The sequence below is a fragment of the Gracilinanus agilis genome, chromosome 3 (assembly GCF_016433145.1).
Source record: "Gracilinanus agilis isolate LMUSP501 chromosome 3, AgileGrace, whole genome shotgun sequence".
Lineage (NCBI taxonomy): Eukaryota > Metazoa > Chordata > Mammalia > Didelphimorphia > Didelphidae > Gracilinanus > Gracilinanus agilis.
In genome coordinates this window covers 242,372,312-242,387,933 of record NC_058132.1, presented here as the reverse complement: position 1 = coordinate 242,387,933, position 15,622 = coordinate 242,372,312, and the positions used below count along the sequence as shown (strand labels likewise).

At 34.1% G+C, this 15,622-nt stretch overlaps 1 protein-coding gene across 4 annotated transcripts in view; it reads left to right on the top strand.

Annotated features, from left to right (window-relative positions):
• OSBPL6 (oxysterol binding protein like 6) overlaps nt 1-15,622 on the top strand; it is a 131,045-nt gene that overhangs the window by 66,328 nt on the left and 49,095 nt on the right. For 3 of the 4 annotated variants that reach the window (XM_044669745.1, XM_044669746.1, XM_044669747.1), the window contains 2 exons: nt 12,469-12,576; nt 14,818-14,955. In XM_044669745.1, the coding sequence (XP_044525680.1) occupies nt 12,469-12,576; nt 14,818-14,955 (246 nt within the window). The remainder of the gene's footprint in view (nt 1-12,468; nt 12,577-14,817; nt 14,956-15,622) is intronic. The other variant, XM_044669748.1, reaches the window with a different exon arrangement.

The window sequence follows — 15,622 nt, the reverse complement described above, 5'->3', positions numbered from 1 at the left end:
TACCAACGAGTCTCTGTGTTGTCTTCCTCGGCAATTCTGCCGCCGTGGCCAAAGATGAATCAAATGAGCATGCTCATTCTCCAAATAGAGTTCAAGTAAGCTATAAATTTTAATAAAAAGAAAACTTTAATTGGTAGCATACTATTATTCTTTTGGTCTTTTCAACCCTGGTGCCTGCCTGTCATAAGGTCATTAGAGTAGGCTCTCCTTCCAATGTGATCCATGAATATGTTAATATGTCATGCACTGAATATCTATCCATTTCAACATGTGCAATCGGCACTGCATAATAAGTCTTTATAGCAAATATATTTTTAACACATTGAAAAATAATGAAATAACTATCATTTTTTCCTTTTTTTTCTCTGTTTGATCAACCAGTTGTAATTGTTCTCTTATAATTTATTTCTCTTCTACCAAGAAAAACATCTCCTACTTCCTGTCTCCATTTTATATAATGTGATAAATATGCATTATACTTAGGTACACTTAGATAGCACAGTGGATGGAGTGCTGAGCCTAGAGTCAGTAAGACTCGTCTTCCTGAGTTCAAAACTGGCCTCAGGCACTTACTAGCTGTGTGACCCTGAGAAAGTCACTCAACCCTGTTTGCCTCAGTTCCTCATCAATAAAATGAGCTGGAGAAAGAAATGACAAATGACTTCAATATCTTTGCCAAGAAAACCCCAAATGGGGATATAAAGAGTCGGACATGACTGAAATGAATGAAAAACAAAATACATTATGCAATGAAATTTACTTATATCAAACAAATTATTGTTCACAGTTCTGCCAGAAATCCTTTAGGCAATATTTTGAGCTTTTCTACCCCATTCAGAAGTACTTCATCTGAATACCCATATTTACCCTTCTCTTCATTTGACCTATTCATATATCCTCTTAAATTAAGTCCCGTGAGAACTCAATGTTGTACAACTTTATGTGAGAACCCAGTGTTTATGTAAAATATTGTTCACTTCCTGGTGCCTTGGATCAGAGTGATGGAGCAAACAAATCCTGGGTAAGTGGCTTCCTATACCTATCAGATTCTGCTTGAATATTTCCCCTTCATCTTAAAACTTAGATTTGGACAAACATTGGTGAATTTGGTGCAACTGCAGTATCATTTCTTTTGTAGTTTGGGTTAAGGCTCTCTTTTATTGTCCCGTACATGTGCTAAAATTGTGGTCAGTTAATTTATTCATGCTGCTTTGAGTATCAAAATCAAATGATCTTCCATAGCATGATTAGTAAATTTCCACCTGTACAAGAACCCTTTTTCTAAGTGCTAATTTTTTGTACCTTCTCCCAGAATGCTCGGAGGCAAATGACCACTAGTTCCTCAGGCAGTGTTTAATTTGGTCAGGTTAACTATTTTTATTGTAGAGTGAGTATGAAAGGATAAATAGTTATCTTGGAGACAAGTGAAAAATTTCACTTTGCTGCCCATGGAAATATCACAGCTCTCTCCCATTCGGTTTTAGTGGCGGATCCAAAGTAGTACAAACAACAATTGTTACTAAAGGAAAGTATATTTAAGAGAAATCTGATAAAAAGTTAAGAGTGGGATCAGCTAGGTCGGTCTGAAAGCCAGGCTTAGAAATGAGACCTCAGACACTTCTTTTAAACCCCCATTGCCTCACCCTCACTGCTCTTCTGTCTTGGAACCAATATATGGTATTGATTCTAATAGAGAAGGTATGGGTTTAAAAATAAAACAAGTAATGGTAATAGCAATGATTAAGAGAAATATTGAGGCAGTAAAAACATTTCCTTTAAACAAAGATGTTTATTTGAAAGGCATTAACTGAAAATAGTAATAATAGTTGTAAACAGGACTAAGAATTTAGAATTTTAGAATTTTAGAAATTATCATTATAAATTTTAGAAATTATCATTATACATTTTCATAAGATTGAACTCATAAGGCATGCTGGCAAAAATAGTAATAAAAGCTCAGTTTCAGACTCCAGCCCTTTCCTCATGACATTGCTTATTTTTCCAAATAACTTTTTTTTAAGGCAAAAAGAATACATCATGATTCTACTTATGGCCCTTAATTTGGACCAAAATCTTCACTGGCTTATACTAGTTTCAGAAACAATTTCCCTTGACTTAGCAAACTATTTTTTTCCCACATTTATATCCATGATAGTCTGATTTTTTTTAAATTAAGAAAGTATTTGAGGATATTGTAAAAAGTCCACAAAATGAAAACACTCCATTTGTGAATATTCTAATGGCACCTTTTGTCATTCTAAAAAGGAAATAATCCTTCCAGAAACTGTAATAATAAGTATTCAAATAAAACCTTGGTAATACATATGTATGACTTTGAAAATTCTAAAGTCTTATAATAATTACTACTGGAATGGCCCAAAAAGCAATTATCCTGGTTTTTTAGAACTCACCAGGATCTTTGAGGCTGTCTCATCCATTCTACAAAGTGTAGTAAGAAGTTTTACCATATTAGTGACAAATAGTTATTGAGTTACTGTTTTTTTAATTTAGTAACAAGGAAATCCCTTCCACAGTAGATACCTCATAATATTGCTAACCAGATCTATTTACTAGAAAAATCTTTCTTATGTTAAGTCTTAATCTGTCACCCACCTATCTGTTCAAATTCTACTTTTGGACCAAAGTGAAATAAGTCTGCTTCTTTTTCTTCTAGATAGTCCTTCAAAAGTTTGAGGATAGCTATTTCTCCCTTTAATCTTTCATTTTCAAGCTAAATTCCCCAGTTTTCTTTTTACTTTGACCTTCTTTAATAACTTAGTATCAAGCCAGAAGGTTTAATGGTTAAGAATATAATCAAGGAATAAAATAATGCATATTTACACCTCTACGAATACTATAATCTTATAATTGCAACTATAATGACTTTAATTTGTTATTGTATCTCTTAAAATGAAGCATCAGGAAATTATATTATTCCAAAATTTATTTTTTTGCTACATCAGAGTATGCTAGGAAAAATTTTCTTATAATCTAGACATTGTTCTTTATTAACGCAGTCTAGGATTCATTGGATTTATGTCTTTTCTTTTAAAGCAAACTTATCATGCTGTTAGTTCATATTAAGTTAATGGTCTTAGATCTTTTTTCCCCAAAATATCCAAACTCTGTCTCTCTTCTCCTGTACTCTGCAATTTATTTAAACTCAGGAGAGTTTTTTTAACTGCATATTTAATTTAAATTATCTGGTTATATATTTTCAAGTCACCAAAGCATTCAGTTATTTCTAAGATCTACTGACAAGATACAATGGAAGAACCATTGGACTAAGAAGGGTTTGATTCCTACCACCTATTAGCAATAACTATGGACAAATCATAACCTCCCTTAGCTTTAGTCTCCTATAAAATGGCAGGAAGGAAGGAAGGAAGGAAGGAAGGAAGGAAGGAAGGAAGGAAGGAAGGAAGGAAGGAAGGAAGGAGGGAAGGAAGGAGGGAAGGAAGGAAATCCTATATTTCCTATGTCATAAGTTTTTTAAGGAAAGTGCTTTACAAAATGTGACAGTAGTAGCAGCAGCAGTGGTAGTAGTAGAAGTTGGAATACCAATTCAGTAAAATTAATCATCACTGTATAAAGCATATAGTATGTAAAGAACGGGAAATTAATATTCATTATATAGACAGCAAAAATATTACCTGCCATTGTTAAGTATCCTTTGTCACTCTAAGAATATACTTTAAGAAGCATTCCTTTCCTCAAATAACTTAAATAAGCTCACTTTAAAAGATTTTATAGACTATCTAGTAGGTTTTGGACACTACACTAGGTTCTGGGTATTTGTGGATTGACATACATACATATATATATATATATATATATATATATATATATATNAATCCTTTAGGCAATATTTTGAGCTTTTCTACCCCATTCAGAAGTACTTCATCTGAATACCCATATTTACCCTTCTCTTCATTTGACCTATTCATATATCCTCTTAAATTAAGTCCCGTGAGAACTCAATGTTGTACAACTTTATGTGAGAACCCAGTGTTTATGTAAAATATTGTTCACTTCCTGGTGCCTTGGATCAGAGTGATGGAGCAAACAAATCCTGGGTAAGTGGCTTCCTATACCTATCAGATTCTGCTTGAATATTTCCCCTTCATCTTAAAACTTAGATTTGGACAAACATTGGTGAATTTGGTGCAACTGCAGTATCATTTCTTTTGTAGTTTGGGTTAAGGCTCTCTTTTATTGTCCCGTACATGTGCTAAAATTGTGGTCAGTTAATTTATTCATGCTGCTTTGAGTATCAAAATCAAATGATCTTCCATAGCATGATTAGTAAATTTCCACCTGTACAAGAACCCTTTTTCTAAGTGCTAATTTTTTGTACCTTCTCCCAGAATGCTCGGAGGCAAATGACCACTAGTTCCTCAGGCAGTGTTTAATTTGGTCAGGTTAACTATTTTTATTGTAGAGTGAGTATGAAAGGATAAATAGTTATCTTGGAGACAAGTGAAAAATTTCACTTTGCTGCCCATGGAAATATCACAGCTCTCTCCCATTCGGTTTTAGTGGCGGATCCAAAGTAGTACAAACAACAATTGTTACTAAAGGAAAGTATATTTAAGAGAAATCTGATAAAAAGTTAAGAGTGGGATCAGCTAGGTCGGTCTGAAAGCCAGGCTTAGAAATGAGACCTCAGACACTTCTTTTAAACCCCCATTGCCTCACCCTCACTGCTCTTCTGTCTTGGAACCAATATATGGTATTGATTCTAATAGAGAAGGTATGGGTTTAAAAATAAAACAAGTAATGGTAATAGCAATGATTAAGAGAAATATTGAGGCAGTAAAAACATTTCCTTTAAACAAAGATGTTTATTTGAAAGGCATTAACTGAAAATAGTAATAATAGTTGTAAACAGGACTAAGAATTTAGAATTTTAGAATTTTAGAAATTATCATTATAAATTTTAGAAATTATCATTATACATTTTCATAAGATTGAACTCATAAGGCATGCTGGCAAAAATAGTAATAAAAGCTCAGTTTCAGACTCCAGCCCTTTCCTCATGACATTGCTTATTTTTCCAAATAACTTTTTTTTAAGGCAAAAAGAATACATCATGATTCTACTTATGGCCCTTAATTTGGACCAAAATCTTCACTGGCTTATACTAGTTTCAGAAACAATTTCCCTTGACTTAGCAAACTATTTTTTTCCCACATTTATATCCATGATAGTCTGATTTTTTTTAAATTAAGAAAGTATTTGAGGATATTGTAAAAAGTCCACAAAATGAAAACACTCCATTTGTGAATATTCTAATGGCACCTTTTGTCATTCTAAAAAGGAAATAATCCTTCCAGAAACTGTAATAATAAGTATTCAAATAAAACCTTGGTAATACATATGTATGATTTGAAAATTCTAAAGTCTTATAATAATTACTACTGGAATGGCCCAAAAAGCAATTATCCTGGTTTTTTAGAACTCACCAGGATCTTTGAGGCTGTCTCATCCATTCTACAAAGTGTAGTAAGAAGTTTTACCATATTAGTGACAAATAGTTATTGAGTTACTGTTTTTTTAATTTAGTAACAAGGAAATCCCTTCCACAGTAGATACCTCATAATATTGCTAACCAGATCTATTTACTAGAAAAATCTTTCTTATGTTAAGTCTTAATCTGTCACCCACCTATCTGTTCAAATTCTACTTTTGGACCAAAGTGAAATAAGTCTGCTTCTTTTTCTTCTAGATAGTCCTTCAAAAGTTTGAGGATAGCTATTTCTCCCTTTAATCTTTCATTTTCAAGCTAAATTCCCCAGTTTTCTTTTTACTTTGACCTTCTTTAATAACTTAGTATCAAGCCAGAAGGTTTAATGGTTAAGAATATAATCAAGGAATAAAATAATGCATATTTACACCTCTACGAATACTATAATCTTATAATTGCAACTATAATGACTTTAATTTGTTATTGTATCTCTTAAAATGAAGCATCAGGAAATTATATTATTCCAAAATTTATTTTTTTGCTACATCAGAGTATGCTAGGAAAAATTTTCTTATAATCTAGACATTGTTCTTTATTAACGCAGTCTAGGATTCATTGGATTTATGTCTTTTCTTTTAAAGCAAACTTATCATGCTGTTAGTTCATATTAAGTTAATGGTCTTAGATCTTTTTTCCCCAAAATATCCAAACTCTGTCTCTCTTCTCCTGTACTCTGCAATTTATTTAAACTCAGGAGAGTTTTTTTAACTGCATATTTAATTTAAATTATCTGGTTATATATTTTCAAGTCACCAAAGCATTCAGTTATTTCTAAGATCTACTGACAAGATACAATGGAAGAACCATTGGACTAAGAAGGGTTTGATTCCTACCACCTATTAGCAATAACTATGGACAAATCATAACCTCCCTTAGCTTTAGTCTCCTATAAAATGGCAGGAAGGAAGGAAGGAAGGAAGGAAGGAAGGAAGGAAGGAAGGAAGGAAGGAAGGAAGGAAGGAAGGAAGGAAGGAAGGAGGGAAGGAAGGAGGGAAGGAAGGAGGGAAGGAAATCCTATATTTCCTATGTCATAAGTTTTTTAAGGAAAGTGCTTTACAAAATGTGACAGTAGTAGCAGCAGCAGTGGTAGTAGTAGAAGTTGGAATACCAATTCAGTAAAATTAATCATCACTGTATAAAGCATATAGTATGTAAAGAACGGGAAATTAATATTCATTATATAGACAGCAAAAATATTACCTGCCATTGTTAAGTATCCTTTGTCACTCTAAGAATATACTTTAAGAAGCATTCCTTTCCTCAAATAACTTAAATAAGCTCACTTTAAAAGATTTTATAGACTATCTAGTAGGTTTTGGACACTACACTAGGTTCTGGGTATTTGTGGATTGACATACATATATATATATATATATATATATATATATATATATATATATACACATTCATACCTGTTATTTATCCTCCTAAAATTGGCTTTCATTTTGTGGATAAGAAATATTATTTAATATTAAAGTAGATCTTGGATTTATACTCCTCATGGTGGTATTTCTTTATAATTCTTTATAAAAGATTTTGCTTCATAGCTACTAGAGTATATATTTAATGAATTCATTCCATATATACTTATTACATACCTACTATGTACAAAAGACTATGCACATTGCTTTTATTTGTGTTTGTATGTGTGCACATTTAAATATTTATCATAAACACTCTGCTACTACTCACACTTGAAACTTTAAAATTGGCTTAGATGAATAGAGACAGAGACGTTCGTTGGCTGGTATTATAGTAGATCTTGGATTCATGCCTAAAGAAGAGGACATTTTACATTAGTATGGCTTTACAAATGACTAAGTTCCAAATCAGTCATATTGCATGTTCCTTTTAAAATAGAGCCCTACATATAAAAGATTTAAACATTCTTAGTGCTACTAGATTAGCATAACTAATAATGCACTCTACATGGCATTAGCCACTCTCTTCAATAAATTGATTTTAATCCCTTCATTTAGTTTTATCTTTGAGTCCAAAACTCATGCACAGCTTGTGCTTACTGCAAGGGGAGGTGATTTTGAATGTCACATACAGAATCTGACCTGCGCAGAGCAGTGGGAGATCTTTATGAGAATGTAAGAGGAAAAAGATTGACCCAACATTCATACTAGTTTCATAAAAATGGCAGTTGTACAATGGATACTCATCTTTTTCATCAAAGTCAGAGTATCCATAGGAAGTACTCGAGACTGAAAAAGAAATTGCAGATGTAGTCATTACTTAGAGAAGTCACAGAGAGAAGTACCATATGCTTGAAATTTAGTCAAGTTTCCTAAATCCTTTTCTTCAATATGTATCTTACATGTATTTAAAAAAAAAAATAATAATCCAGAAAATGGTTTGTCATAACTCATCTTTCAAGGTCCCAAGCTCCTTCTTTTATTTCAGTACTTTCTTTGAACTGGAATTTACACTTCGGATGTTCTCATCCAAAAGGTTTAAGTTTGCAAACTTAGCCCAAAACTCATTTTTTATACATCTCTCTTCCATTTGACTTGCATTAACGTAAGTGTTTCCTTGTGGAAACCAACAATTCTATTAAATAAAAAGTATGTATGATAGCTCTTCCCCCAATGATGGAGAATATAGATGTGCCAGCAACATGGATAGAACTTGGGATCACCAGTTCAGCTTTACTGACTTAAGCATTTGTGTCCGTTCCAGGGATTTCCAAACAGAACTTTTTTTAAGAACAAGTTTGCAGTTGTGAAGCTAACTATGTTTAAACCCTCCAAAGAAGAGTTGTGAAAAATAAATGGGCCATATAGAGTTTCGATTTTGCATAGGCTAGGGGGCAGCTAGGTGGCTACTGCGTTGTAAGCCAGGCCTAGAAACTGGAGGTCCTGGGTTTAAATCTGGCCTCAAACACTTCCTAGCTGTGTGACCCTGAGCAAGTCACTCAAACCCCATTGCCTACCCCTTACCACTCTTCTGCCTTAGAACCAATAGACAATATTGATTCTTAAGACAGAAAGTAAGGATTTTAAGAAAAAAAAGTTCACATAGGCAAAATATAATTGAATATTCAGACTGCCCTAAAGAGAGGGCATTTGTGAGCATGTTTGATGGAGAGACAAACCAAACTTAAGTGAATTTGTGTTTATCAGCCCAGCATTTAACCATTTGTAATTTACTTGTCTTGATTTGGGCTGAATAAGTGATTTTTTTTCTTTGTAAACAGTGTGCTTTGAGATCAGATGATATGCCTAGGAATTGCATAGCTCTTATAGCAAGCAACACTATTGGCCAAAACATCACCATAACTTTCCTTACTTACCAGTATGTTACCTTACATTAAGCAGTCTCCTTTTTTTACCCCCATTTCCAACAATATAATTCAATATGGTACCCTAGGTGTCAACCTCTCCATTATTCCATTCATCTACTGGACCCCATTCTCTTGCTTCTCATTTGTTCTGATAGCTATTCATTAGGGAATCACTTCTCTAAGAACACCCTTCTGTCAAAAATATTACAAAGGAAAAGGATAGAGTTGCGAAAGTGAATCATGGGAACCGGTAGTGAGGAGAAAAATGTTAGTGAAACCGTAGGCATTGTCTAAGGATGTGATAGGAACAGAATTTTACTTGAGCTTAGCTGTAAAATGAGGCTTACAGGATTTCATTTAGTATTGGATAACAGTGAGCCTCACAGATCTCTGTGAGGTAAGTGATCGAGACAAAAGGTAACAGTCTAAGAATGACTCAGAACCGGACTATTTGCATGCTGGGCTAGGCTGGGCTGGGCTGTCTGCTGTTGAGATTGTACATTTATTTCTGTGTTCTGTGCTATTTAAAAAAAACAATTCTACCGCTGCATATATGTTATCAATAGTAATATTTTCCATATAGTCGTTCCTTTCTAAAATCCAAGTCATTACCCACTAGAAAAAAATATTGAGAAATTATCTAATATTCTCCTCCATCTTTAGGACAAGACCTCATTTAAACTATTTGGAGCAGAGAAGGTTCTTAACCACTCTTTAAAACTTCCAAAGAAGTGGATGCTGTAACTTCCTTTACTATTGACATTTGTTTTAAGATTCTCACCACCAAGAAGTTTTCTCTTATGTTTCATCTTAATCTGTTAGGCAGCTGCTAGCCATATTGTTTCACTGAAGTTGGGAAATGACTCATTTTCCATTTGGATATGAAAAATGGCTAGAGATTGATTTTTATCACTAGTAATATCTCAGTTCATATCCCCCTAATAGCAGATTTCACATGAAATTTGTCACACTTACAGTTGTTTTAGAGTGTGTGTGTCTACGTTTATATGTGTGCATGGGTGTGTATGTACCTCCCAATGTGGAAAATCTTCATTAGTGCACATTTACAGTTTACCTGTAACTTGGAGTTTTCATGAATTGCTTGAATTACTGAGAGGTTATGTGATTTTTTTCAATGATCACAGTGCCAGTATAAGTAAAAGGCAGAATTTGAACCCTGCCTAGGTAGCAGGTATATATAAATAAGTATACAAACACACAGATAATATAGCTATATCCTTATCAACTGTCTTTTTATGTGTGTTTATGTAAATGTGTGTGTTTGTATAATTGGTGGCTGCAAAGATCTTGATACACAGGACAACTCCAATATATTTCAGATTATAATAGAATAAGAACATCCAAGCTAATTCATAGACATCATAGAAATCATGGAGAGAATGGGAAATATCTTAATGTCTCAACTAACTAGAATTCATTCCCATGAAAAATAGCCATAAGCCATACAAATTTGGCAAAATGTACTATTAAAATTCTTCTTCAATTTTACTTTATCTAGTTAAGGAAAAATGTAATGATTTTTTACTTGCCAAAGTTCTAAGAATGGAAACCAGGCACATTTAAATTTTCTGTATTCCTTTTAGGTGAAGAATTGATTGGGTTTCTCATATCCTTTAGCAAGCCACGTTATTTTCATTCAAATATTTAACAGTTTTCTCAAATGGGGCATATACTTCCTCTGGCTCATACCCGACTGTACCATCACACTTCTACCCCCAGTCTCTCCAATTACTGCTTCATATCAACTCTTTCCCACATTTCTAGGGCAGAGAAGTAAAGCCAGGTAGCCAGAATATAAAGCCCAATTAACTGTATTCACCTTTAATGGAAAATGTGTGTGTAACTTTATTGGTGTTCGTGTAAAATGCTCATAGCCCTGATATAACCCTCCTTGGAGACCATACTGTGGGACCATATTATAAATTATATAATCATTCATGAAGCACCTCTGAGGCTTCTGCAAATCCATTTCTGGAAAGGGTCCAAAGAGCTCCCACTTTAGACCAAATTCCATTTAGTATCTGATAGTTTTTTAAGGAAGTCCCCAAGCCCTGAAAGGTGCTGAAAGAAAAGTTGTGTAGTGTTATGTAGAAAAATCTAGACCCATCAGATTATAAATTCCTTGAGGTCAAGACTATCTTGCTTATTCTTGCTTGTGTCTCTCTCACTTTAATATAGTGCCTACCACATAGTAAGCACTTAATGAGTGCTTACTTTGTCTAAAATTTTATCTATCTATAACTATCTAGTCTCAGATATTTCTTAGCTCTATGAGCTTTGTCACGCAGTTTAAACTCTGTTTCCCTCTGTTTCCTCAAGTGAACAAAATGGGATTAATAACAGCACCTGCTTTGCAAAGTTGTCATGGAGATCAATTAGAGAATTCTTGTGAAGTTCTTAGCACAGTGCCTGGCACACAGTAGGCAGCATACAAATTTTTATTCCCCTCCAACACCCCCTTCCTCATCCTTCTTGGGAATCTGGAGCTCTGCTTTCCACACCTTGGTGTTGGTCTACACCAGTGGTTCCCAAACTTTTTTGGCTTACCGCCCCCTTTCCAGAAAAAATATTACTTAGACCCCTGGAAATTAATTTTTTAAAATTTTAATAGCAATTAATAGGAAAGATAAATGCATCTGTGGCCATCACCGCTCTCCTGGATCACTGCAGCACCCACCACGGGGCAGTGATGCCCACTTTGGGAATCACTGGTCTACACTAACCTTCTGTGTGGCCTCAAGCAAGATACTTAACCTCTAAACCCCCATTTTCTTCTTCTGCAAAACAAGGGGATTAGGTGAAAGGATCTCCAGGGTCCTTTTGGTTTATCACTCAGACTCATCTGAGAGGAAGGTTAGTGAGAGTTTGTGGCAGTTGTCTGCATTGTCAGTGTTCAAGGAGGCAACTTTCCATCTTCTAGTCTATCTGTGTTGTTACAACATTTACAATAGGTAGTTTATTCCTTGAAGACTTTCAGTGATTCTATAACCACCCAGATTATAAATGTGACCCTGGAGCTAGAGTATCCCATGTTACTGAAACATTACCCATCTTATGAAAAGAGGCTGAAATACACCTCAGTAAATGGAGGCAGTTTCTTATTCATTTCATTCCAAAGCCAGTTCCACGATTTTCATTCTTCACTCAAATAATTTCTGAGTTTTTAGAAAATGACATAGAAATTGCAGGAGCCAAACCTCATTATCAATAGATCATTCTCATGCTCTTCATTCATGAAAGAGGCTGAAAAAAAATAATATATATGTGGTGGTAGCATAAGCCTAAAAATAGTGAACCTAGTTCTTTTGGTGAAAAGGAATTAAATAGGTCATTCTTTAAAGACACAGAAATTCTTTCTGGCAATAAGATGTCATTTACTGAATGGCATTAAGTACCAAATGGTAGGTTTCCTCATATCATGCAAGAATAAATATGTCTTTAACAGGCCATTTATTTCCTTCTCACCACTAGGATTTGGCGTAGCATGCTTTTAAAAATGCGGAGAAGAGCGTGATATAATTTGCTTCCTTTGCTTTTTTGAAGAGTGAGTCTATGCCACACCTGTGTGCTTGTTCTATTGTACGTCTGCTTACTAATTGGAAATTACATGTGAAATTTTTGTTGTTTTAAGGCACTCAATCAAAATGCTGAACTGCGGAGTCGCTTGAACCGAATACATTCAGAGTCTGTTATTTGTGATCAGGTTGTCAGTGTAAATATTATTCCTAGCCCCGATGAGGTAAGACTTTGGTCTTTAATGGATACATTATAATCACATCGAGATTCATAACTGAATTTTTTTCTTTTTTCTTTTTTTTTAAATAACATTTCCATTACTGTTAGTAAAATATGACTTATTTCAGTATTTATGCAACAAACATTTTTGTTTTCTTCAGAGCAAAAGAACAGTCTTAGTGTTCTTATTTTGTTTTGTCTTTTGTCTAAGTCTCTTTTATTGATATTTGGATGTCATTGGCCTTTATGTCTCTTTCTGTCCTAAACTGTGAATTTGTTTCTGTCGCAATAACCTTTCTTTTAAAGTATTCAGGTATTTTCAGGTGAAGATTTAGATTAAATTTTCATAAGCAGAGTGTTGTAAGCCATTTCCAGGTCTACTTTGTGATGGTGTAAAATGAAGACAGTAAAAGGAATCTGAATATTTAGCAACAACTTCAAATTTGTGACTTTTAATGACATTTCCTATGATTTCACATTCATAATGGACATTATATAAGTCTTCTCTCTCCATTCCCCCCCCAAGTCCCACCCAAAATATTGCATATGATTTCAAGGAGATTGTTTCAGTTCATTCAAAGGCCTTCCTTGAAGATATTTACCTTCCTAAAAACCTGAGAAAGTAGAGATACCTGCCTCTTCAAGGAGTTGCTTAACAAGTACTGCCCCAAAGCTATCTTCTCTTTTGGTGGTTCATTGAAAATTCTGACCACCGGCTTGCAGATTTTCTACTCCACATTTCCTCATGCCCGTTATTATCACATTCTGTCCTACCTGCCCACCATGTTTGCATTTGAGTTATTTAACTGTTCCATATGGAAGGACCACAGCAAAGCAGATAGCTTAGAAGCCTCTCTTAGCCCTACCTCTGACATATACAGGCTATGTGATACTGGATAATTAATTTACTTAACTTTATACCAGGCAACTTTTTAAGACTAAGTCATAAAATAAGTACAATTCTGCATTGATAGTTATTTTCCTCTAAGTCAAAGAAATCCTAAGTTAGGTCCAAAAAAATAATTTAAAAATATATATATACAAATATAATATGCTTAGTTAGAATTTTCTCAATTTATAATGTATAACATGTTTACTGTAATTTTCTAAGATTGCATGAACATAAATAATTTCCTAGAAAATAATTTAATTTCAAGTACATGAAAATAAACTTGAAGTGAATTAGTTGGTGCCTTTTTAACATTATATCTTGGTTAAAATGTCAGTCATTACGAGCAGTACTTCTACATCCCTTCATCCATTTTAAAATTTTATTAAGATTGAATTTGTTTTTTAATCATTTTCTCATTAGTTTTCATAAACTCTCTTGGGTTTAGCCTATTAGGCATAACTATGGTGGTGACCAAACTAAGTATTAGAATTTATGGGGTGTTTTTTAGCAGTTTTCATCTGCTCCTGTAACAAAATTTCATTCCTTTCTTGGTTGGTTAGAAGTTGGAAATCAATTCACTCCCTCTCTGAAGTTTGTTAAATAGTTCTGAATTCTTCAGGTCAAAAGGAAAGAAATATCTCCATTGCTTCTGTTGGTAAAACTCAGTACTTTAACAATAAAAATTAGGAGAGCTCTTGTTCACCATTCTTTCAAGGTTATATTTCCATTTTTTCAAGGAACCATGATTTCACAGGTTTATATACTCTACTCAGTGATACAGAACCCTCTAGCCCTTAGTAGACTTATTCATGAGTTTTTGTGTTAAAAAAAAAAATTCATTGGACTAGTGACCCGTCTTCTGGTAATAAGCCATTCCATAAATTAGCTAGAGGTATGAAATTTAGGCCATAAAGAAACCTTAAAATTTATCCAATCCATTCACTTCTTTTACGAACAAAGGAGCTAAGACCCAGGGAGGTAAAGATGACCCATGGTCACAGATACGAGAGCTAGAATTCAAATTCATATTCTCCAACTCCAGCATCTTGGACTTCTCCGATCCCCACACATATTTTTTGGTGTGGATTTAAATCCAGTATATGACAGATGTGACCTTGGGCATATTATTTAACTTTTCTGAATAATGCCTGCAACACCTGCCTAAAAAGGTTGTTCTCTACTACCCACCTCCAGGTGACAACCATACAATCTGTTATGAAACTGAATTTTTTCCCCTAGAAACATGTGGCCATTTATTCGCTGTGCTTCAGACCAGCTCTTACCTGTATGAAATGTAGTTCCAACATTGAAATACTGTCACAGATGACACCCTTGCATTTTGTTTCTTTGTAGCCTGGGGAGCAAATCCATGTCAGTCTCCCTCTGTCACAGCAAGCTGCTAATGAGAGCCGGCTTTCTATGTCTGAATCGGTCTCAGAATTCTTTGATGCCCAGGAAGTGCTCCTCTCAGCTAGCTCATCAGAAAACGAGGTAAGTGAAGAGGCTGTTACCTTTTTGTAATCTTTCCTACCAATGGTTACCAACTTAGGTAAAAAGAACACTGAATATGGAATTTTCCTTCAAATTAGAATTGCTATTGTATCTCTGTTGAAAGCACAAATATTTTTCCAAACTAAAATCTCTCTCCCTGGTTACCACTTACGTATAACATCTATTGGGATATCGGAAACTCTTCTTATTTTCTGGTGTTTGTATTCCTATGCTTTGCTCATAGTAAGTGTTTTAATAAATTATTTTACATTAGTTAATTTATAAAGAGAAAACATCTCTGTGAAGTTATCTTAGGGTTCATTAAAATTTGTTATAATTAACAAAACCAATATGTATGGCATATATCCTTCTCAATGAAGAATTTCAGTCCTACTTATTCCATATGAATATTATTTATATATTTTCCAGTGAACTTGCTATCAGAATCTCTAAATTTGGGATCTTGGAATCTTTTGACCTTGACAGATGGACCCACAAGTTTCTTCCAGAAAATAGAGTTATATTTCATAGGACACAGGATTGAAATTTACATTGCTAACATATGGAAAATTTTAGCTGGAAGACAAATATAGTGATCTATCAGCTAAGCTCTTATAATAACTTCTAAGGCAGAGAGAGAGAGAGAGAGAGAGAGAGAGAGAGAGAG